The 24360-nt window shown below is 37.3% G+C and overlaps 3 protein-coding genes and 1 pseudogene across 4 annotated transcripts in view; 3 read left to right on the top strand and 1 right to left on the bottom strand.

Moving 5' to 3' along the window:
* The window catches only part of LOC125836959 (UDP-glucosyltransferase 29-like), a 129209-nt gene that overhangs the window by 48919 nt on the left and 55930 nt on the right, over positions 1 to 24360 (top strand). The window lies entirely within an intron of this gene.
* The window catches only part of LOC125837093 (rust resistance kinase Lr10-like), a 58749-nt gene that overhangs the window by 923 nt on the left and 33466 nt on the right, over positions 1 to 24360 (top strand). Inside the window, exon 1 of one of the 2 annotated variants that reach the window (XM_049516238.1) lies at positions 20405 to 20500. The exons of the other annotated variant lie outside the window; for it this stretch is intronic. Coding sequence (XP_049372195.1) covers positions 20482 to 20500 — 19 coding nt within the window. The 5' untranslated portion in view covers positions 20405 to 20481. Of the gene's footprint in view, positions 1 to 20404; positions 20501 to 24360 lie in introns of those variants that run through there. 2 annotated transcript variants of the gene reach the window in all.
* On the bottom strand, positions 543 to 14217 carry LOC125837090 (beta-D-glucosyl crocetin beta-1,6-glucosyltransferase-like; annotated as a pseudogene).
* LOC125837096 (rust resistance kinase Lr10-like) lies at positions 22721 to 23816 on the top strand. Its single transcript, XM_049516241.1, has one exon. It carries the CDS (start codon positions 22721 to 22723, stop codon positions 23534 to 23536), a length of 816 nt encoding a protein of 271 aa, XP_049372198.1. The 3' UTR covers positions 23537 to 23816.

The following is a 24360-nucleotide window of genomic DNA, read 5'->3' as shown; positions in this document are numbered from 1 at the left end:
AAAAGAAGCTGGCTAGAAAGCTGAGTTTAGTTGCATTATGGTGTATACAAACAAATCCGATACAACGCCCTTCAATGAGTAAAGTAGTAGAAATGCTTGAAGGCGAAGTGCTAAAAGTACCTCCTCAGCCTCTTTAATCACAACCGATTGTCCATCAGATCAGGGGAAGTTCTACGACATTTTCATCTGATTCAATAGCTTTGTTAGATAATCCCGTTGAGGTAGACATTTATGCTGATTGATTATAGTTGATGTAATGTTTATGTGAAATAAACGTAGGCAATCCAACAAGGTTTGGGACAAAGAATGGTGTTGTTATTGTTGTACTAGTTATATTAAAGACCTAATACATAAATATGCATTTTAACTTGGCGTCAACTCACATTTATACTTAGAAACTTAAACATGTATAAAGTTGAACAAATAGACATACGCATCATACGTGACATCCTACGTGGAAATTTGAATCCTACATGGTATTCTATGTTTTTCTCATTATTTCAACCTCAATATATTTTGAGGACAAACGAAAACACCTAACATACAATATTTTTTTGTTAATTGAATCATAAGATTCACTTATTACTATTCCTACAAAGTTGAATTAGCTCTTGAGCAGCAGCATCCATCTCTTTATCTCTTATAGATTTTAAATTCTTGCTTATATCTCTCACTTTAGCCCTCAAATTTTCCCCTGTTTCCCCTGTTATGACACCTTTAAGAGTTTCCGCAATTTCTTCTCTGTGAATTTTGCCATCATCATCTCTAACAATCTCCACCGCAACTCCCAATTCAACGATCAACCTAGCATTCATTGGTTGATCAAGGTGCATAGGCATGGCAACTATAGGAACCCCAAAATCTATACTTTCCATTGCTGAATTCCAACCACAATGACTTATAAATCCTCCGGTACTCGGATGATTTAGAATTCTTGGTTGTGGTGCAAATTTGTCCAAAACTCTTCCCCTTTCTCCAATTCTTTCAAGAAAACCTTTTGGTAATGCATCTTCAAGATTTTTCTCTTCACCTTTCGGAAATCTTGCAACCCATATGAAATTAACATTACTTAACTCCAACCCGAAAGCTACTTCTTCCATATCTTCTTTTAACAAGAAATATTCACTCCCAAAGGAGACAAATACAGTTGAATTCTCATCTTTTGTTCCTAGCCAATCCATGAGCTCTTTATCTTCCGTGTCATTAGTGATTGATCAATTCAAGGCAATAATCAATATATTTGGATTCTACAGTTCTAGAAGTACTCATCAACATGATTTGCATATTTCCATCAGCTAGAAGATCCCCATCATCAGGTTCTGTCGCTTTGTTAGATTTCGCCACCATTTCACTCAATCTTACTTGCTCAATTTTCCTGAGATAAATAGCAGGGAAAGGGAATTCAACCTCTGGTTTCCTCAGTATGTTGAAAAAATATGAAAACACAGCTGCACCAGAAGTTACAAGCTTAACTGCTGGAATGTTATGTTCATTCGCGACACGTTTAGCCCATTGCAGCAATATGTCATAAATCACCAAATCAGGTTTCAGATTTTCCAAGATTTTTGTAAAGTTTGGTTTGGACATTGTTGGTTATTGAGCATTTTAATATTATTTTTTATATTAAATTTGCTCATTATTTTGGTGCCTTAATATTGCTTAATTACTCATGGATTGGCCATTGACTTAGTGGTCATAAAATGCTGGCAGAAACGTTCTAGTGAACGTTGGAATTGGGCAACATGTTCATTTGCCGTTGGATGCATTTGTTACACTCTCTTTATTTTCATTCTTTACTCTTCCATTATCCTTGTAACATATGTAACTCCTAAGACCATTATCTTCACTATTTACTACACCATTATCTTCCTATTCATTGCTAGGAAGACTTCTTCTAGTATAAATAGTGGTGGTCTTCATTTGGTTTGTGAAACATACAACACATAAGAAAAAGATAGAGAGGAAAAAGTTTGTCAAAAAGAGAGTTCTTATTAGTTGAAGGGAGGTGTTCTTTTTTGTGGAGCTTTGGACTCAACTCTTGTCCAGAGTTGTTGAGTTATACTTTGTGAAGGCTGTTGTATCCTGGAGGGGACAAGTCAAGAAGGATTACTGCTGGACCGGTGAAAACATTTGTTGCAGTGGACTTGAATCTCCTTAAAGAGAGCGAGATATCCGCGCCTCAGCCTGAAGAGATTTCTGTTTTTTCATTTTATTTCAATTGTATCTTGTATTTTTTGTTATCTTGTAAGTTTTTCACTAACAATTTTAAGGAGAGTCAGTATGGCTACAATTGAAAAAAATGCGGATGTCAAGATAGGAAACCTTAACAAGCCATTTCGGTTCAATGGTAACCATTTTAAGAGATGGAAGGGTAAAGTACTTTTCTACTTGAGTCTTCTCAATGTTTCTTATGTGTTAACTGAGAAGAATCCTAATAAAGTAGACATCACCTCTATGAATGATGATGAAACTATTTCTCATCTAGAGAAAGTGGAAAAGTACGATGGTGATTCCTATAAGTGTCGGTATTATATTCTCAATTGTCTATCTGATAATTTTTATGATTATTATGATAGTTCTTGAATTACACATGCTAGGTCAGATATTTCAGTTATTCAGATATACATGCTCCAGTTTTATGCCACATTATCAGTATATTTCAGCATAAACCCTATTTTGAGTTATAAATCATGAGAAGCTTTTCTTTAAGACAACACTTGAGTTTTAAACTGAGTTTTTGAGAAAGTTAAGATGAGTTTTGAGAAAGAGCTTCTAAAACATGATTAGTATGACAATTGAGTAGGTCATCAATGTATGAATAGTATGGTATCTAGATATACCATCAATGTTTATGCAGTATGACTTCCCAAGTCATCAATGATCAGAGTATTGTTTTCTAAAAAGGAGTTTTCAAGTATGAGTATTTACATGTCAGTATTTTAGGCTATTCAGTATTTCAGTCATAATATATTCAGTTATACATGCCTCAGTTTATGAATGCATCATTATCAGATTAATTGTTGCATTCTCAGTTTGCATGTTCAGTTTCGAGCTATCCAGTATTTACAGAAATTCAGTCATAACCAGTTAACCACTTAATTCATTGGGAGTAGTATAATGCCGAGTTGGACTAGGGTTTCAGCATACCCATATAGTCGCAGAACTACGAGCCACGTAGGTGTAAGTCCCCTCTGTGGGCAACATCAGTTTAGTGATCACGCCAGCATGCCTCTATACCTCTGGCAGGGTATATTGGGTCCTCTCGATGGGGCGTATACATCGGACTCCACATTTAGCTCATGTGGTTTTATGTCGGTTATTAGTAGCTCCCACAGTTCAGTCAGACTCTATTGCATTGACCATATTTCAGTACAGTCAGTATTCAGTCTCAGCATGTTATAAATTTGGCCATTGCATTCAGTTAGCTCAGTATTCAGTATTTTCAATATCTATATCATGTTCAGATTATATCATTGCTCAGTATGCTTTGTTCAGTTATGTGTTATTTCAGCTTTACTCTATCTCGCATGCTCAGTACCTTTCAAGTACTGACGCATACGTGCGCTACATCTTCTCGTGATGTAGGTTCAGGTTCTCAGCATCCAGATCCCGCTTAGATCGGTTCCTGATCTCCAGTTCAGCAGATTCAGTGGTGAGTCCTCATTCTCTGAGGACAATAGTCATGAGTTTCTTTTCAGTATTTTTAGTCTTTAGTTTCAGTTTTGCTAGATCTAGTTGGGGCATGTCCCAACATTTCTAGTCAGTTTAGAGGCTTATTTCAGACATAGTTAGATTCAGCTTAGTGTTTTGAGTTTGATATTTCTTTTGTATTAAACTCTCAGATTTCATATATTCAGCTATAGTATATGGGTATTCCCCATCTTTTCAGATTTATTTATGAATTAGCTTCCGCATCAGGTTATTATCTTTAGTATGCTCATGATCATGCCAACAGGGTTAGCTTGGGATCACTTGTGGTCCTAGGTCCTGTGTCCGCGTCTCGGGGGTAGCTCGGGGCGTGACAAACTTGGTATCAGAGCATTAGGTTTAAGTGTCCTAGGATGTCTGAAAAGCCGCACTAAGTAGAGTCCTTTTCATGGGTGTGAAGTGCACCACATCTAATGAGAGGGAGGCTATGAAGTGTTTTAGGAAAACTTCACTTTCTTGATATTCTTATTGTGCGTTGGTATGATCTCCTTTCTAATCCATCGTTATGCGCTTAAGATCATGCCTCCTCATAGAGCTTAGGCAAGGAATGCTAATGCACGCAATGCTAATGCAGTTCCTCTAGTCCCAGATCAGGGAGTTTCGAATGCAGAGTTTCAAAACACTATTCAACTTTTCGCTCAAAGTATGAATAATCAGAACAATCAGCAGGTTGAGGGAGATAAGCTTAGGGAAATTGCTAAGGTAACCAAGAAAGCTAGAATAGGGAACTATGAGTACTCTCAACAGAAATCGGGTGGTGGAAATCACTCACAGTTTCGACAAGATCAGAATAGTAGGGCACCAGGCTCTAAGTCTTAGGGAAGTGTTTCAGGAAATAGGACCTACCCAACTTGTCCAAAGTGTGGTAAGAACCATCCAGGCGAGTGTCTTGCAGGCAAGGAAGGATGTTTTGGGTGTGGCCAGTCTGGTCATAGGGTCAAGAATTGCCCTTTTGCCAGGAAGGGGCAAGAAGGTAACAATACTAGGGCTCAGTCTACAGCTCTAACAGTACCGACAGGTCACCCAACTCAGCAGGGTAACTCTTCTGGTACAGGTGGCGGACAACGCCGAAACAAGCTCTATGCTCTCCAGGCTCACCAGGACTAGGAAGATTCTCCTGATGTAATCACTGGTACGTTACGAGTCTTTGATCTTGATGTTTATGCATTGTTAGATCCAGGGGCTACTTTGTCTTTTGTAACTCCTTACATAGCAGTCCAATTCAGTGTTAGTCCAGAAACTCTTTCAGAACCCTTCTCAGTCTCTACTCCAGTCGGTGACCCAGTTATATCTAGAAGGGTATACAGAAATTGCCCTGTCACAGTCTCTCAGAAAGTCACCTCAGCAGATCTTGTAGAGTTAGAAATGGTAGACTTCGATGTCATTCTAGGCATGGATTGGTTTCAGTCCTGTCATGCCTCAGTCGATTGTAGAATTCGGGTTGTTCAGTTCCAATTTCTAAACGAGCCAGTCTTAGAATAGAAGGGTAGTAGCTTAGTACCTATATGTTGATTATCTCTTACCTTAAGGCCAGAAAGAGGTGAATCTAAAGGGTGGTGTAGCACATATTGAGGAAAAAAAGGAAGGAAGTAGAAAAAGATATTCATCGTCTTACTCTCTTAGGAGTTCGTCTTATGAGCATATCAGATGGTAGTGTAACGGTTCAGAATGGGGCAGAATCTTCTTTGGTAGTAGGGGTTAAGGAAATGCAAAATAGTGATCCAATCTTGCTTGAACTTAAGGGTGCAGTCCACAATCAGAGAGTGGAGGTTTTCTCCCAAGGGGGAGATGGTGTACTTCGCTATCAAGGTAGATTGTGTGTTCCTGATGTGGGTGAATTGAGACAACATATTCTCGCAGAAGCCCACAATTCTAGATATTCTATTCATCCAGGCGCCATTAAGATGTACCGTGATCTATGGGAAGTCTATTGGTGGAATGGTATGAAAAGAGATATAGCCGACTTTGTGGCTAAGTGCCCCAATTGCCAGCAAGTCAAGGTAGAACATCAGAAACCAGGAGGTATGAGTCAAGAGATTGACATTCCTACTTGGAAGTGGGAAGTGATCAACATGGACTTCATCACAGGTTTACCTCGTACTCGCAGACAACATGACTCTATTTGGGTGATTGTTGATAGGGTTACTAAGTCTTCTCGCTTTTTGGCGGTCAAGACTACAGATTCGGCGGAGGATTACGCCAAGCTTTACATTAATGAGATTGTGAGGTTGCAGGGGGTTCCTTTGTCTATCATCTCAGATAGAGGTCCTCAGTTTACATCTCATTTCTGGAAGTCATTTCAGAAAGGTCTTGGTACTCAGGTTAATCTTAGCACAGCATTTCATCCGCAGACGAATGGTCAGGCAGAGCGTACCATTCAGACCTTAGAGGACATGTTGAGAGCTTGTGTGATCAACTTCAAGGGTAGTTGGGACGATCACCTTCCTCTTATTGAGTTCGCCTACAACAATAGCTACCATTCCAGCATTCAGATGGCCCCTTATGAGGCATTATATGGGCGTAGATGTAGATCTCCAGTTGGTTGGTTTGAAGTAGGTAAAACAACCTTGATAGGACCAGATTCGGTCCTTGATGCTATGGAGAAAGTGCAACTCATTAGAGATAGACTTAAGACTGCTCAGAGTCGCCAGAAGTCTTATGCAGATGTGAGAAAAAGGAAACTAGAGTTCCAAGTTGATGATTGAGTTTTCCTGAAAGTGTCACCCATGAAGGGGGTGATGAGATTTGGCAAGAAAGGGAAGCTCAGTCCCAGATATGTAGGCCCTTACTGGATCTTGAAAAGGATTGGTAAAGTGGCTTATGAGTTAGAGTTACCAGAAGACTTAGCAGCAGTGCATCCATTCTTTCACATTTCTCTTTTATAGAAGTGTGTGGGTGATCCAGCATCCATAGTGCCATTAGAAAGTGTGGCCGTGAAAGATAGCCTTTCTTATGAGGATGTACCAGTTGAGATTCTCGATCGTCAGGTTAGAAGGTTGAGAAATAAAGAAGTCGCTTCAGTCAAGGTTTTGTGGAGGAGTCAGTCAGTAGAGGGAGCTACTTGGGAAGCAAAGGCAGCCATGAAGTCCAAGTATCCTCACCTCTTTCCTTTCGATTCCATTCCAGCTTGCGGTAATAGTTCCTCATCAGTTTTTCAGTCATTCATGCGAAAATTCAGCCTTAGAATCATGTTTCTTCAGTTGGTACTTGCATTTTCAGCGTATTTGCATGTCCTTGGAACTCAGTTCAGTCATAAATTCAGTTCTCAGTGTTCAGTGGTAGGGATTGCAGCCCTCTCCCTCCATTTCAGCTAGTTTAGTCTTCATTCGAGGACGAATGGTCCCAAGGGGGAGATAATGTAACACCCCGTATTCAAAATAGACAAAAATGCAGATTTTGAGAAGTTGCAGGTGCAACTTACGGTCACCATCCATGGACCGTAGGTCAGACCACGGCCCGTGCTGGTGGTCCGTGGTTCACCACTGCAACCCCTCCCCAAACCAGCTCAGAAAATTGGCTAAGTCCCGACTTATGGACAGACCCACGGTCCGTAGATAAGACCACGGTCCGTGGTTTCTGTCTGTGGATCAAGACCTCCTTTACCCAGCCTCTGACATGAACTATGGTTGATCAGCACAGATCTTCGTTCGATCCACGGTCCGTAGGTCTGACCGTAGATCGAAGGTTAGCAGCCAGTTAGCTGAAAATTCTGATGGGTCAACTTCAGATGGTCATAACTTTTAGCACAAAATGAATTATGTGTCCCATGACCTATGGTTAGATAGATAATTGAATTATGTTTCCAACTCCACCGAGTTTGCTAAATTCCAACCTCCGAGTAAAAAGTTATGCCCGTTTTAGTGAAGCCTTGTCGAGCAGACTCGACCTACGGACCCAATCGACGGACCGTCGATTGATTGACGGACCGTCAGTCAGGTCCGTTATTCACTCCGACAGCAGCTAATTCAAGGGTCTTTTGGTCTTTTCCTATTTCGTTTAACCCCTAAGATACGTCGTTTAGACCCTAAATCATGAGATTTTAATCAGTTTAAACCTAGAAACATAACTAGAACTTACCTAAGTCAAATCATTAATCAAACTTAGAAGAATTAGAACGCTAAAAGGAGAAAGGAAGGTCAAGAACCCCAGTTCAAGAATGCAACAAGGTTCCATCAGTTCCAACCCCGAAATCAAAGGATTTTTCCGTGGAATTCGTCACCAGGTATGTGGGATTTCACTAGTGGGTTCCTTTCGCCCATTAGGTCCCTAGAATTCAGTCAGATTCTTGATTCCATGATTATGAACAGACCTAGGGTTTCTAGAGTTTCAACAGATCATCATGAATTATTTATTTAAATGTTCCAAATCAGATTATCATGTTATTGCTCAGTTTCTTACATAAATTTCAGAACTCTAGCTATGTATTTCGTTAGTTCTTGAATTACACATGCTAGGTCAGATATTTCAGTTATTCAGATATACATGCTCCAGTTTTATTCCACATTATCAGTATATTTCAGCATAAACCCTATTTTGAGTTATAAATCATGAGAAGCTTTTCTTTAAGACAACACTTGAGTTTTAAACTGAGTTTTTGAGAAAGTTAAGCTGAGTTTTGAGAAAGAGCTTCTAAAACATGATTAGTATGGCAATTGAGTAGGTCATCAATGTATGAATAGTATGGTATCTAGATATACCATCAATGTTTATGCATTATGACTTCCCAAGTCATCAATGATCAGAGTATTGTTTTCTAAAAAGGAGTTTTCAAGTATGAGTATTTACATGTCAGTGTTTTAAGCTATTCAGTATTTCAGTCATAATATATTCAGTTATACATGCCTCAGTTTATGAATGCATCATTATCAGATTAATTGTTGCATTCTCAGTTTGCATGTTCAGTTTCGAGCTATCCAGTATTTACAGAAATTCAGTCATAACCAGTTAACCACTTAATTCATTGGGAGTAGCATAATACCGAGTTGGACTAGGGTTTCAGCGTACCCATATAGTCGCAGAACTACGAGCCACGTAGGTGTAAGTCCCCTCTGTGGGCAACATCAGTTTAGTGATCACGCCAGCATGCCTCTATACCTCTGGCAGGGTATATTGGGTCCTCTCGATGGGGCGTATACATCGGACTCCACATTTAGCTCATGTGGTTTTATGCCGGTTATTAGTAGCTCCCACAGTTCAGTCAGACTCTATTGCATTGACCATATTTCAGTACAGTCAGTATTCAGTCTCAGCATGTTATAAATTTGGCCATTGCATTCAGTTAGCTCAGTATTCAGTATTTTCAGTATCTATATCATGTTCAGATTATATCATTGCTCAGTATGCTTTGTTCAGTTATGTGTTATTTCAGCTTTACTCTATCTCGCATGCTCAGTACCTTTCAAGTACTGACGCATACGTGCGCTACATCTTCTCGTGATGTAGGTTCAGGTTCTCAGTATCCAGATCACGCTTAGATCGATTCCCGATCTTCAGTTCAACAGCATCAGTGGTGAGTCCTCATTCTTCGAGGACTAGTGACATGTTTATCTTTATCGATTTTAGTCTTTAGTTTCAGTTTTGCTAGATCTAGTTGGGGCATGTCCCAACATTTCTAGTTAGTTTAGAGGCTTATTTCAGACATAGTTAGATTCAGCTTAGTGTTTTGAGTTTGATATTTCTTTTGTATTAAACTCTCATATTTGATATATTCAGCTATAGTATATGGGTATTCCCCATCTTTTTAGATTTATTTATGAATTAGCTTCCGCATCAGCTTATTATCTTTAGTATGCTCATGATCATGCCAGCAGGGTTAGCTTGGGATCACTTGTGGTCCTAGGTCCCGTGTCCGCATCTCGGGGGTAGCTCGGGGCGTGACAAAAAATAATGGTGAAAATAACCAAGCACAAAATCAACAAGTTCAAGACAAAGGACCGTGCTTTGTTTGTGGCAAGAGTGGGCATATTGCTCGATTTTGCAGATTCCGGAAACGTGGTCCTAACCTTCAGGCAAACATTACCGAAAAACCTTTTGTGGCGTTGATTACCGACATAAACATAGTTGAGAGTGTTGATGGATGGTGGGCTGGTTCTAGTGCAAACCGTCATGTCTCTTATGACAAAGACTGGTTTAAAAAATATACTCATTTTGAGTAGCCCAAAACCATCATGCTTGGTGATTCTCACACAACTCAAGTGCTTGGAAAGGGAGATGTCGAATTGATGTCTAGTTTTCTTCTTAATAAAGCAGGCTTTAAACAGATTATTGAATTTGATCAATATGTAATAGTGAAGAAGGGTATTTTTGTGGGAAAGGGGTATGCATGTGATGGGATGTTCAAATTGAATGTTGAAATGAATAAAACTTCTACTTCTGTTTACATGCTTTCTTCTACCAATTTTTGGCATGCTCGTTTGTGTCATATTAATGACCGTTATGTTGGAATCATGAGTAGTTTAGGACTAATCCCAATGATTAAAAAGAATTTTGAAAAGTGTGAGGCTTGTAGTAAAGCCAAGATCACTAAAAGGCCTCATTTTCAAGTTGAAAGAAAAACTGATTTGATAGAATTAGTTCATACTGATATTTGTGAACTTGGTGGAATTTTAACTCGTGGAGGTAATAGATATTTTATCACTTTCATAGATGATTTTTCTAAGTTTACATATGTTTACTTGATGAAAAATAAAAGTGATGCTTTTGAAAATTTCAAAACTTATCTCCATGAGGTTGAAAATCAGTTTGGTAGAAAAATAAAAAGAATTAGAAGTGATAGAGGCCGTGAATATGAGTCAAATGAGTTTAATTCTTTTGTTAGATCATTGGGAATAATTCATGAAACTACTCCTCCTTACTCTCCTTTATCTAATGGAGTAGCGGAAAGGAAAAATAGAACTTTGGTTGAATTGACTAATGCCATGCTTATTGAGTCACATGCACCTTTAAATTTTTGGGGTGAAGCTATTTTAACTGCTTGTTATGTGTTGAATCGTGTGCCTCATAAAAAGTCTAAACTAACACCATTTGAATTGTGGAAAGGTTACAAGCCAAGTTTGGGATATCTAAGAGTTTGGGTTTGTCTAGCCTTTGTGAGGTTAATGGATCCCAAGATTACAAAATTGGGTAAGAAAGTTACTACTTGTGCTTTTCTTGGTTATGCTTCAAATAGTACAGCCTATAGATTTTTTAATCTTGAAGATAATATTGTGATAGAATCCGGTGATGCTATTTTTCATGAGAATAAATTTCCTTTTGATTCTAAAAATAGTGGGGGTCAAAGGATTGAACAAAATATTTTGTCACTACCTAGTTCTTCTACTTCTACTTTGAAAAATAAAGAAGTTGATAATTTTGAGTTAAGAAGAAGTAAAAGAGCTAGAGTAGAAAAAGATTTTGGTCCTGATTTTTATATGTTTAATGTTGGAGATGACCCTCTCACTTTGAAAGAAGCATTATCTTCACATGATTCTAATTTTTGGAAAGAGGCTGTAAAGGATGAAATAGAATCACTAATTTCTAATAAAACTTGGAAACTAGTTGATTTACCACCGGGTTGTAAAACTATTGGTTGCAAATGGGTCTTAAGAAAAAAGTTGAAACCGGATGGATCTATTGATAAATATAAGGCTAGGCTAGTTGCAAAAGGTTTTAAACAACTAGAAGGCCTAGAATTTTTTGATACTTTTTCACCGGTAACTAGAATTACATCCATAAGACTTTTAATTGCTATGGCTGCAATTTTTGATTTGCAAATTCATCAAATGGATGTAAAAACTGCTTTTTTAAATGGAGACCTAAATGAGGAAATTTATATGGATCAACCCGAGTCTTTTGTTGAAGCAGGCCAAGAAAGCAAAGTATGTAAACTTACCAAATCCCTATATGGCTTGAAACAGGCACCTAAGCAATGGCATGAAAAGTTTGATTTCTGCATGATTGAGAATGGTTTTAAAACAAATGAGTGTGATAAGTGCATATATCATAAGTCTTGGAATAATTCACATGTGATTATTTGCCTATATGTTGATGATTTGTTGATCTTTGGCTCTAACATGAATGTTATTGATGAGGCTAAGAATATTCTTAGAAGCCATTTTGATATGAAAGATCTTGGTGAGGCAAATGTTATTCTTGGAATAAAAATTACAAGAACATGTGATGGAATTTTCCTTGACCAGTCACATTATGTTGAGAAAATATTGAAAAAATATAACTTTCTTGATTGCAAGCATGTTGCAACTCCTTTTGATTCAAGTGTTCACTTATTTCCTGTTGAAAGTGAAAATGATGTAATAAATCAAAAGGAATATGCTAGCATAATCAGAAGTTTGAGGTATGTGACTGATTGCACTAGGCCTGATATTGCATATGCAATAGGAGTACTTGGCAGGTTTACAAGCAAGCCAGGTAATGAACATTGGCATGCTGTAACAAGAGTTATGAGATATTTAATTGGAATGAAAAATTGTGGTTTGTTCTATAAAAAATATCCTGCTGTACTTGAAGGCTTTTGTGATGCAGATTGGAACACTTTATCAGGTGATTCATGTTCTACCACTGGTTATGTCTTTACTTTAGGTGGTGGTGCTGTTTGTTGGAAATCAAAAAAGCAAACTATTATTGCTAACTCTACCATGGAGGCTGAACTAATTGCTTTCGCTTCAGCTAGTGAGGAAGCGAATTGGTTAAGAGATTTATTATTTCAAATACCTTATTTTGAAAAACCAATTCCTCTTATTTTAATTCATTGTGATAGCACCGCTGCGATTGGTAGAGTTCAAAATCGTTATTACAACGGTAAATCCAGACCTATAAGGAGGAAACACAGTAATGTAAGATCATATTTGACAAATGGTACCATTAATGTTGATTATGTCAAATCTTGTGATAATCTTGCAGATCCTCTTACTAAGGCCTTAACAAGAGAAAAGGTCTGGAGCACATCGAGGGGGATGGGATTGAAGCCTACAAATACTTGAGTCATATATGAGGAAACCCAACCTGGGGACTAGAGATCCTATAACCAGGTTCAAAGGGAAAAACTAATCATATGATGACTTCTTGTGAAAAATGCACTATCTTTTTATTTCCCTTCTTATGATGTGAGTTCATTGTTTCCTGTAGTTTGTGAAGGTTGAGTTGATAAAACTCTTAATGAATATCTGTGGCCCGTATGGGTGGAGTGTTAAGCTTACAGGAGCACTCTCGACAGATTTCACCTATGTGATGTGTGGAAGTAGGTCGCTTCCTATGAGAATTGGGTTTATTCTCAAATGCACTCATGAAACCGGGATAGCACATGGCCATAACGTGCTGGCTTTAAAGCTAATGTCAACACTTTGATTATTATGTGTGGACAGTGATATTTTATTTCCCTTAAGCAGTCATTGTTCAAGTCTGAGACCACTACGACTCTGGAGTAAAAGTTATTGTTTTACTAAGTGGAGGTTCAATGCAGAGCACACCTTCATTATGCATAGTAGTCTTCCTTCAACTGATAGACTCTCTTGGTTAATATTAAAATGAGTGGAGGATTGTTGGTTATTGAGCATTTTAATATTATTTTTTATATTAAATTTGCTCATTATTTTGGTGCCTTAATATTGCCTAATTACTCATGGATTGGCCATTGACTTAGTGGTCATAAAATGCTGGCAGAAACGTTCTAGTGAACGTTGGAATTGGGCAGCATGTTCATTTGCCATTGGATGCATTTGTTACACTTTCTTTATTTTCATTCTTTACTCTTCCATTATCCTTGTAACATATGTAACTCCTAAGACCATTATCTTCATTATTTACTACACCATTATCTTCCTATTCATTGCTAGGAAGACTTCTTCTAGTATAAATAGTGGTGGTCTTCATTTGGTTTGTGAAACATACAACACATAAGAAAAAGATAGAGAGGAAAAAGTTTGTCAAAAAGAGAGTTCTTATTAGTTGAAGGGAGGTGTTCTTTTTTGTGGAGCTTTGGACTCAACTTTGTCCAGAGTTGTTGAGTTATACTTTGTGAATGCTGTTGTAGCTGGAGGGGACAAGTCAAGAAGGACTACTGCTGGACCGGTGAAAACATTTGCTGCAGTGGACTTGAATCTCCTTAAAGAGAGCGAGATATCCGCGCCTCAGCCTGAAGAGATTTCTGTTTCTTCATTTTATTTCAATTGTATCTTGTATTTTTTGTTATCTTGTAAGTTTTTCACTAACAGACATTTTCAGGGCTTTTTGAAGGATGTGATTGAGATTGGGTGGGAGACCATTGGTAGTATGGTAATGAGGAGGAAGTTCGGGTAATTCTGGTAAGTGAAGTTCGATAAGCTGAATCGAATCAACATACTTTTCAGGGATTTACTTGATGGTAGATTTGAGATTTATCGGCGTAGAACAGAAGTAAATCAAGAATCCTCTGTCCACGAGTTTCTTAGCTACATTTAGATATGGAGAGATGTGTCCATAAGCCAAAAATGGGAACATCAATACCCTTAAAGTAGCCATGGTATGCTTTGTTTCTCTCCAGAGTGAAAGAAGGATGAGAGAGGAGCTCTTTGTGGTGTTGGTGACATTGGCTATCTTTATTTATTAAATGAAAGTGTGATGACTTTATGATAAAAGTTGACTACGTGTACCAATAAAGTTTATATCTGAGATATATGATTAAAGACGGAAGAATAATTACCAAAAGTAAAGTAAGTACTCCTTTCGTCCCATTCTATATGTCACATTTTTACTTTGCACTTGCATTAAGAAATGATGTAACTTTACCCTTCTACCCTTATTTAATTTTTTTGGAACTCAAGGACAAAAAAGGAATAGTATGATAATTTATGCATTGATTTTATGAAATGACAAATATTATGGATCAACTATTTATAGAAAAGGATGACATATAAAATGGGACGGAGGGAGTAATTGGTCGCCGTTTTTTATAGAAAAAAAATCGAATGTAGACTTCTAGCAAAATTTAATGCAAAGTGACCACTTGTGTGATTCTTTTATTTAGAATATTAAAGTAGAAAATTTAGGCACATTTAAAGAAGGTGACTTTATAGGTAATAAAAACATTTACTAGTGCATAGAGGAGTATCTATAAGACTATAATTAAGTAGATTAAAAGAATAGTTAATGGTCGAAAAATATTTGAATTAGAGGTTTTTCAAGTCAATATCATACCTTAGTTATCAAATGTTTCTTTTTATTTAATTTTTATAACTATCATCATCAATATATTAAAACACACCTTAACTATAAGTAATTCATATTTACTATTTGGATTAATCACTATCCTTTCAATAGCAAAAGGGACCAACGGATATTTGATGTGTATCTTTTTAGTACTTGGATAATGATAGTTTATAATTTAGGAAAAAGAAAATAGCTGATATTAGGGGTGTAAAACTTGCGAAAAGTGATAGTTCAACTGTGTTTTTGATCATTATCTCTAAAAAGAACTATTTTTAGGTAAATTTGTAAAAAAAATCTTGTATGTATATTTTAGTTCTTTTTAAAAAAACTTATATCAATACAAATTATATCACATAAACTTATACGAATAAAGTACGTAAAGAGTACATTGTAAATAGTTTTTTATTAGGTGCTCAACTTGGTTGTGAGCTAGTTGAGTACATGTTGTATATTATTTCATGGCTTTATTTATAGGGAAAATTGTGCATTATAGCAAATTATTAATTCAAAATAAATGATATGGCTACAATTTCATTTAATTCTAATTCGTAGCAAACACTTTACCATTCTCGCCTCTCTCCCCTGAATCTCGCTAGCCACTCTCAATTTTCTCCCTTGCCTCTCTCACTTTTATACAAACACAATTGTATAAAGCGAGAGGGACTGTATATACAAATACAAATTTCTCTGTCCTATACACTTACAATTATACTAATACAAATCTCCCTCTGCTCAGTTCTCTTTTGTCTTTCTCTCTCTTTCTCTCGCTTATACAAACACAAATTATACAATTACAATGTACAATTTGTGTTTGTATAAAGTGAGAGAGAGATTTGATATACAAATACAAATGTTTTAACTCGATTCAATTGTATATTAACTATATTTTATTGTATACAAATTCAATATTATGCAGATACACAAACACAATAATTGATACATAGATATAGTAGATACATATATACAATTATCTAACCGATGTACATATACAATTCACCTCTCTCCACTCTCTGCCCTATCTCGCTCGCATCTCTCCTCTCTCTCCTAATCCTGCTCGCTACTCTAACCTAACACAAGGAACATGTTCATATAAAAACACAATTTTCTTAGATATAGACGCCCGATTTATACAAATTGCCACGATTTTATACAAAACAGATATTTGCGATCTATACAAATTAGATGCTCCATAGCAAATATAAGCGCAAATATCAAAACTGTAGCTATAAAGAGCTAAGACACTTTGTAGCCTCCCTCTCATTAGATGTGGTGCGCACTACACATCCATGAAAAGGACTCTACCTAGTGCGGTTTTTCAGACATCCTAGTACACTTAAACCTAGTGCTCTGATACCAAGTTTGTCACCCCCCGAGACTACCCCCGAGACGCGAACACGGGACCTAGGACCACAAGTGATCCCAAGCTAACCCTGTTGGCATGATCATGAGCATACTAAAGATAATAAACGGATGCGCAAGCTAAATCATAAATAAAATGAAAAGATGGGGAATACCCAAATACTATAACTGAGATATATGAAAACTGATGAGTTTAATACAAAGAAGATATTAACTCAATACTAAGTTGAATCTAACTATGTTTGAAAATAGCTTTTAACTTACTAGAAATGCTAGGACAGGCCCCAACTAAGTCTAGCAAAACTGAAACTAAAGGACTAAAATACTGAACAGAAACTCATGACTATTGTCCTCGGAGAATGAGGACTAACCCCTAATTCTGCTGAACTGGAGATCGGGAACCGATCTAAGCGTGATCTGGGTGCTGAGAACCTGAACCTACATCACGAGAAGATGTAGCGCAGAGTATGCGTCAGTACTTGAAGGGTACTGAGCATGCAGGATAGAATACAACTGAAATAACATATAACTGAACAAAGCAAATAAGCAAGGACATAATCTGAACATGATATATATACTGAATGTTGAGATAACTGAATGCAGTGACCAATTTATAGCATGCTGAAACTGAATATTAGATATACTGATAAATGGCCAATGCAATAGGATCTGACTGAACTGTGGGAGCAACTAATAACCGATAATAAAATCACATAAGTTAAATGTGGAGTTCGATGTATACGCCCCATCGAGAGGACCCAATATACCCTACCAGAGGCATAGAGGCATGCTGGCGTGATCACTGAAATGATGCCCACAGAGGGGACTTACAACCTACGTGGCTTGTAGTTCAGGGACTATTTGGGTACGCTGAACCCTAGTCCAACTTGGTATTATGCTACTCCCAATGGATTAAGTAATTAACACATTATGACTGAATTTTTGTAAGTTACTAGATAGCTCAAACTGAACATGCAAACTGAGAATGCAATAATTAAAATGATATTGATGCATTAATAACTGATGCATGTATAACTGAATAACTAAAATATCTGACCTAACATGTGTAATTCAAGAACTAAAGAAATACATAGCTAAGGTTCTGGAATTCATGCATTAAACTGAATATTAACGTACTAATTTGATTTGGATCATTCTAACAGCTAAGAACCCAACAATTCTAACATTCAAGAAACCCTAGGTCTAGTCATAATAAGGGAATCAAGAAACTGACTGAAAACTAGGAACCTAATGGGTGAAAGGAACCCACTAGTGAAATCCCACATACCTGATGACGAATTCCATGGAGAAATCTTTAGATTTCGGGGCTGGAGCTGATGGAACCTTGTTGCGTTCTTGAACTAGGGTTCTTGACTTCTCTTCTCCTCTTACGCTCTAATTTTTCTAAGTTTTGATTAATGATTTGACTTAGGTAAGTTCTAGTTATGTTTCTACGCTTAAACTGACTAAAACGTCATAATTTAGGGTCTAAACGACGTAGCTTAGGGGTCCAACGAAATAGGAAAAGACCAAAAGACCCCTGACTTAACTGTTGTCGGAGTGATCGACGGACGAGACCTACGGGCAGTAGGTCAATCTACGGTCTGTAGGTTTCGTAGGTCAAGTATGCCTGACAGGGCTTCACTAAAACGAGTATAACTATTTACTCGGAGGTAAGATTTTAGCAAACTCGATGGTATTGGAAAGAGGATTCAATTATCTATCATATCATAGGTCATGGGACATATAATTCCTTTTGTGCTAAGAGTTATGACTATTTTAAGTTGACCCAATCAACAATTTTCCTCTAACTAGTTGTTGAGCCTCACCTACGGTCAGACCTACGGACCGTGGATCGAACGACAGTCCGTGTTGTTCAGCCGTCGTTTGCGTCACAGGCTGGGTCAAGGGGGCCTTGATCCACAGACACAGACCACGGACCGTGGGTCGAGACTTAGCCGATTTTCTGAGCTGGGTTTAGGGAGGGGTTGCAGTGGTGAACCACGGACCACTAGCACTAGTTGTGGTCTGACCTACGGTTTGTGGATGGCAACCGTGGATTACACCTGCAACTTCTCAAAATCTACATTTTTGGTCTATTTCGGATATGGGGTGTTACACAGGGATTATTTGTTGTCAAGTGTTTGGTTCATTACTTTCCACTTAATCTTGTGTTTGATTTAAAACTCTACAAAAAAATTATTTCCTATTATACCCTTGTGTTATTATGAGATTGTTAATTTCATGTAATTGGGTCAAGGTAGATAACCGCCGGACAATATTATTTTTTTGTAGGATTTTCTATTCCATTTAACAAGTTAAGTCAAATATATATATATATATATATATATATATGCATAAAATTGTTATTAATTTTAAGGTGTGATGTACCACTTTTAAGGAAATCATTAATGGCACAGTGTATTTCTAATTTTTTGTTGGTCAAGTATATCTTAAACTTAACATAGATTTAAGACTACTTAAATTGTTCAATACCTAAAGCTTGTTTTTTTTAAAAAAATAGTTCAGGTGGTTAATCGACAAACTATCTTGAATAAAAAAAGTCAAGAAAAATGGAGAATTTTTTTTTAGTGAAATCATTAAATTACACAATACGAATTTGGAGAATTAAAAAAGATAATTTATAAACATTTCAATATAAATAGAAAGGAAATTAAATTACAAAAGAAATTTAGGAAAAGGAATAAGGGGATAGTTTAGTCATTTAGGGATCTTATCCGAGGTTTGTTAAACCTTGGATTAGTTATCCCTCCATTTTCTAGGGATAAGATAAGACCACATATGGTGGATACGAAATCCATGGATTAAATTAAATAAAGTAATCAAACAATGTATTAGATGGACTAAATTTTAATCCGTGGATTATTCTATGTAATACCGCCTACCAAACGGGTCCTTAAACTTTTATAAACTAGAACAAATAGACACATGACTCCTACGTGATGTAATACACATAGAACCCAAATTGTCATGTAGGACGCCTGTGTCTATTTGTTCAACTTTACACAAATTCAAGTGTATACTTGTGCACACCCTAAGTTGGAGGACATAAATATAAAATGAGGTCAAGTTAAAAGACTTATTTATGTATTGTTTTATTTTTAAAAAATATTTTAGACTAGTTTTAAGAGTCGCCACTTAATTTTTAAGAAAAATCAAGAAAATTACTTTTTCAAAAGATTAAAACAGAAATCTAATGAAAATATTCAAAGGGGTTCGGGGTTCATATTAGCATTTCGGGAAGGGTTTGAAAGCACCCGAAATGCCCGCTAATACGCGGTTATCCGGCAATTAATTATGTGGCTAAATATGTTTGACTAGTTACCGAATGAACGAATTTTATAACTTAAAATCATTTAAAGAGGAAAAGGGAATATATTATCTAAAATGTCCAAGTAGAGAAAAACTTCTAATTTTTTTAGAAATTAATTTGGAAAGACAAGTATACTTAGTTATTTTAAGATAAAGTACTATAAGTTAACTAACTCAAAATGGGTGTCCTTTGGGGAATTATGAATTAAGAACCTTAAAATTAATTAGCAAATAAGCATGTACTAATGATAAAATTAACACGAAATATATAATAAGGAGAGAGGAAGATTTGGGCCCAAATCTAGTTTCTATCCGCCTGGGCCAGTATTTGGGCCCATTTTCATTTTGGGCCTTTGGCCTATTTGAGTCCCCCTACACCTGTCCTAAACTAACATAAAAGAAAAATATTTCTTTTGGACTTTAGGCCCTATTTTTTCACTTGTCTAAATAACTAGCACAATAATAATAAATAATGACAAGGGGCTTAGGCCCAAAATAACAAAATACAACTCAGAATAAATAGAGGTGAGCTTTTGGCCCAATCTTTTTCAACTCCCGATCTGTTCCGCTTTTCTTTCAACTTCGAGACCTGTTTGTCGTTGTGATGGCTGGCTGACTCGATAAAGAAATTAGAGCCTTTACAGCTCTCTCGAAATGCAAAGAAAGGAGTAAGTTCTTGGCGAACTCGGGCAGATTTTACATGCAACAAAAAATGATAATAAGGATTAGTACTCAATAATAGCATCTCCAAAATCATAGATCAATGATCATGTGTTTTATCATCTCTATGGTTCGTTATGACTTCTCCAACGTGCAGTGTACTTGGGAGCCAAATTTGTGATCGGTCTTCCATTAGTATTTGCATTTTTGGTGTACAAATTCAAAAGGAGGCATTTGTCAATGTACGATACGATTGAAGGTGTAACACCCCGTATTCAAAATAGACAAAAATGCAGATTTTGAGAAGTTGCAAGTGCAAATCACGGTCACCATCCACGGACCGTAGGTCAGACCACGGCCCGTGCTGGTGGACCGTGGTTCGCCACTGCAACCCCTCCCCAGCCAGCTCAGAAAAAAATTGGCTAAATCTCGACCCACGAACAGACCCACGGTCCGTAGATCAGACCACGGTCCGTGGTCTATGTCCGTGGATCAAGACCTCCTTTACCCAGCCTTTGACATGAACTACGGTTGACCAGCACGGACCGTTGTTCGATCCACGGTCCGTAGGTCTGACCGTAGATCGAAGGTTAGCAGCCAGTTAGCTGAAAATTCTAATGGGTCAACTTCAGATGGTCATAACTTTTAGCACAAAATGAATTATGTGTCCCATGAACAATGGTTAGATAGATAATTGAATTATCTTTCCAACGCCACCGAGTTTGCTAAATTCTGACCTCCGAGTAAAAAGTTATTCCCGTTTTAGTGAAGACCTGTCGGGCAGACTCGACCTACGAACCCAATCGACGGACCGTCGATTGATTGACGGACCGTCAGTCACTCCGACAGCAGCTAATTTAAGGGTCTTTTGGTCTTTTCCTATTTCGTTTAACCCCTAAGATACGTCGTTTAGACCCTAAATCATGAGGTTTTAATTAGTTTAAGCTTAGAAACATAACTAGAACTTACCTAAGTCAAATTCATTAATCAAAACTTAGAAAATTAGAAGCAAGAAGGGAGAAAAAGGTCAAGAACCCTAGTTCAAGAACGCAGCAAGTTTCCTTCAGTTCCAGCCCCGAAATCGAAAGATTTCTCCGTGGAATTCGTCACCAGGTATGTGGGATTTCACTAGTGGGTTCCTTTCGCCCATTAGGTCCCTATAATTCAGTCAGATTCTTGATTCCATGATTATGAACAGACCTAGGGTTTCTAGAATTTGAACAGATCATCATGAATTAGTTATTTAAATGTTCCAAATCAGATTATCATGTTATTGCTCAGTTTATCGCATGAATTTCAGAACCCTAGCTATGTATTTCTTTAGTTCTTGAATTACACATGCTAGGTCAGATATTTCAGTATTCAGTTTTACATGCCTCAGTTTATGAATGCATCATTATCAGATTAATTGTTGCATTCTCAGTTTGCATGTTCAGTTTCGAGCTATCCAGTATTTACAGAAACTCAGTCATAATGTGTTAACCACTTAATCTATTGGGAGTAGCATAATACCGAGTTGGACTAGGGTTTCAGCGTACCCATATAGTCCCAGAACTACGAGTCAAGTAGGTGTAAGTCCCCTCTGTGGGCAACATCAGTTTAGTGATCACGCCAGCATGCCTCTATACCTCTGGCAGGGTATATTGGGTCCTCTCGATGGGGCGTATACGTCAGACTCCACATTTAGCTCATGTGGTTTTATGTCGGTTATTAGTAGCTCCCACAGTTCAGTCAGACTCTATTGCATTGACCATATTTCAGTACAGTTAGTATTCAGTCTCAGCATGTTATAAATTTGGTCATTGCATCAGCTAGCTCAGTAATCAGTATTTTCAGTATCTATATCATGTTCAGATTATTTCATTGCTTTATTGCTTTGTTCAGTTATATGTTCTTTCAGCTTTACTCCGTCCTGCATGCTCAGTACCTTTCAAGTACTGACGCATACGTGCGCTACATCTTCTCGTGATGTAGGTTCAGGTTCTCAGCATCCAGATCCCGCTTAGATCGGTTCCCGATCTCCAGTTCAGCAGATTCAGTGGTGAGTCCTCATTCTCCGAGGACAATAGTCATGAGTTTCTTTTCAGTATTTTTAGTCTTTAGTTTCAGTTTTGCTAGATCTAGTTGGGGCATGTCCCAACATTTCTAGTCAGTTTAGAGGCTTATTTCAGACATAGTTAGATTCAGCTTAGTGTTTTGAGTTTGATATTTCTTTTGTATTAAACTCTCAGATTTCATATATTCAGTTACAGTATATGGGTATTCCCCATCTTTTCAGATTTATTTATGATTTAGCTTCCGCATCAGTTTATTTTCTTTAGTATGCTCATGATCATGCCAGCAGGGTTAGCTTGGGATCACTTGTGGTCCTAGGTCCCGTGTCCGCGTCTTGGGGGTAGCTCGGGGCGTGACAGAAGGCTTTTTGCAATCACAAAACAATTTCATGCCAATCAGATATAATTACTCCAACATAAAGAGAATGACAAGAAGATTCAAAGAGAAATTAGGCGAGGGAGGTTACGGAACTGTGTACAAAGGAAAGAATCAAAGTGGAACGGATGCAGTAGTGAAGATGTTGAGCAAGCCTAAAGCCGGTGGGCAACATTTCATAAATGAAGTAGCTACCATCGAAAGGATTCATCATGTCAACGTGGTTGGACTCGTCGGGTATTGCTTTGAGGGAACAAAGTGTGCTCTTCCATACGACTTCATGCACAATGGATCACTTGATAAGTACATTAGTACCAGTCAAGAAGGAAGTCCTCTGTTAAGTTGGCAGAGGAAGTATGACATTATTCTATTTGTGGCTCGAGGAATCGGGTATTTGCATCGAGGCTGTGATGTACGAATTTTGCATTTTGACATCAAACCACACAACATTCTTTTGGATGAGAATTTCATTCCAAAGATTTCTGACTTTGGGCTTGCGAAATTATATCCAACAGATAAGAGCATTGTGACTCTCACAGCTGCTCGTGGAACGATTGGATATGTTGCTCCAGAGTTGATCAGCAGAAGCATTGGAGCAATCTCGTACAAAGCTGATGTTTACAGCTTCAGAATGCTGCTAATGGAAATGTTGGACTTGAAGAGATATGAAGTTGCAAATGAAGATAATTCCAGCCAATACTTTCCCTATAATATTTACGATAAGTTCAACAAAGGGAAAGAGATTGTGGTGGATGAAGGAGCGAATGATGATGAAAAGAAGATGGCTAGAAAGCTGAGTTTAGTTGCATTATGGTGTATACAAACAAATCCGATACAACGCTCTTCAATGAGTAAAGTAGTATAAATGCTTGAAGGCGAAGTTGAAGTGCTAGAAGTACCTCATCAGCCTCTTGAATCTCAACCGATTGTCCATCAGATCATGGGAAGTTCTAAGACATTTTCGTCTGATTCAATAGCTTTGTTAGATAATCCCGTTGAGGTAGACATTTATGTTGATTGATTATAGTTGATGTAATGTTTATGTGAAATAAACATAGCCAACCCAACAATGTCTGGGACAAAGAGTCATGTTGTTATTGTTGTACTAGTTATATTATAGACATACATAAAAATGCCCTTTAATTTGGCCTCTACGTAGAAATTTAAACATGTATAAAGTTGAACAAATAGACATATGCATCATACGTAGCATCTTACATTGAAATTTAAATCATACATGGTGTTCTATGTTTTTCTAATTATTGCAACCTCAATATATTTTAAAGACAAACAAAAACACCTCACATATAGTATTATTTGGTTAGTTGAATCATAAGATTCACTTATTACTATTCCTACAAAGTTGAATTAGCTCTTGAGCAGCAGCATCTATCTCTTCATCTCTTATAGATTTTAAATTCTTGCTAATATCTCTCACTTTTGCCCTCAATTTTTCCCCTGTTTCCCCTGTTATGACACCTTTAAGAGTTTCCGTGATTTCTCCTATGTGAATTTTCCCATCATCATCTCTAACAATCTCCACCGCAACTCCCAATTCTACGATCAACCTAACAATCATTGGTTGATCAAGATGAATAGGCATGGCAACTATAGGAACCCCAAAACCTATACTTTCCATTGTTGAATTCCAACCACAATGACTTATAAATCCTCCGGTACTCGGATGAT

This window comes from Solanum verrucosum, unplaced genomic scaffold (assembly GCF_900185275.1).
Source record: "Solanum verrucosum unplaced genomic scaffold, falcon-dt-bn FXZP01000165.1, whole genome shotgun sequence".
NCBI classification, from domain to species: domain Eukaryota; kingdom Viridiplantae; phylum Streptophyta; class Magnoliopsida; order Solanales; family Solanaceae; genus Solanum; species Solanum verrucosum.
Note: the sequence above shows the minus strand (reverse complement) of the source record. Positions and strands in the feature narration are given on the sequence as shown.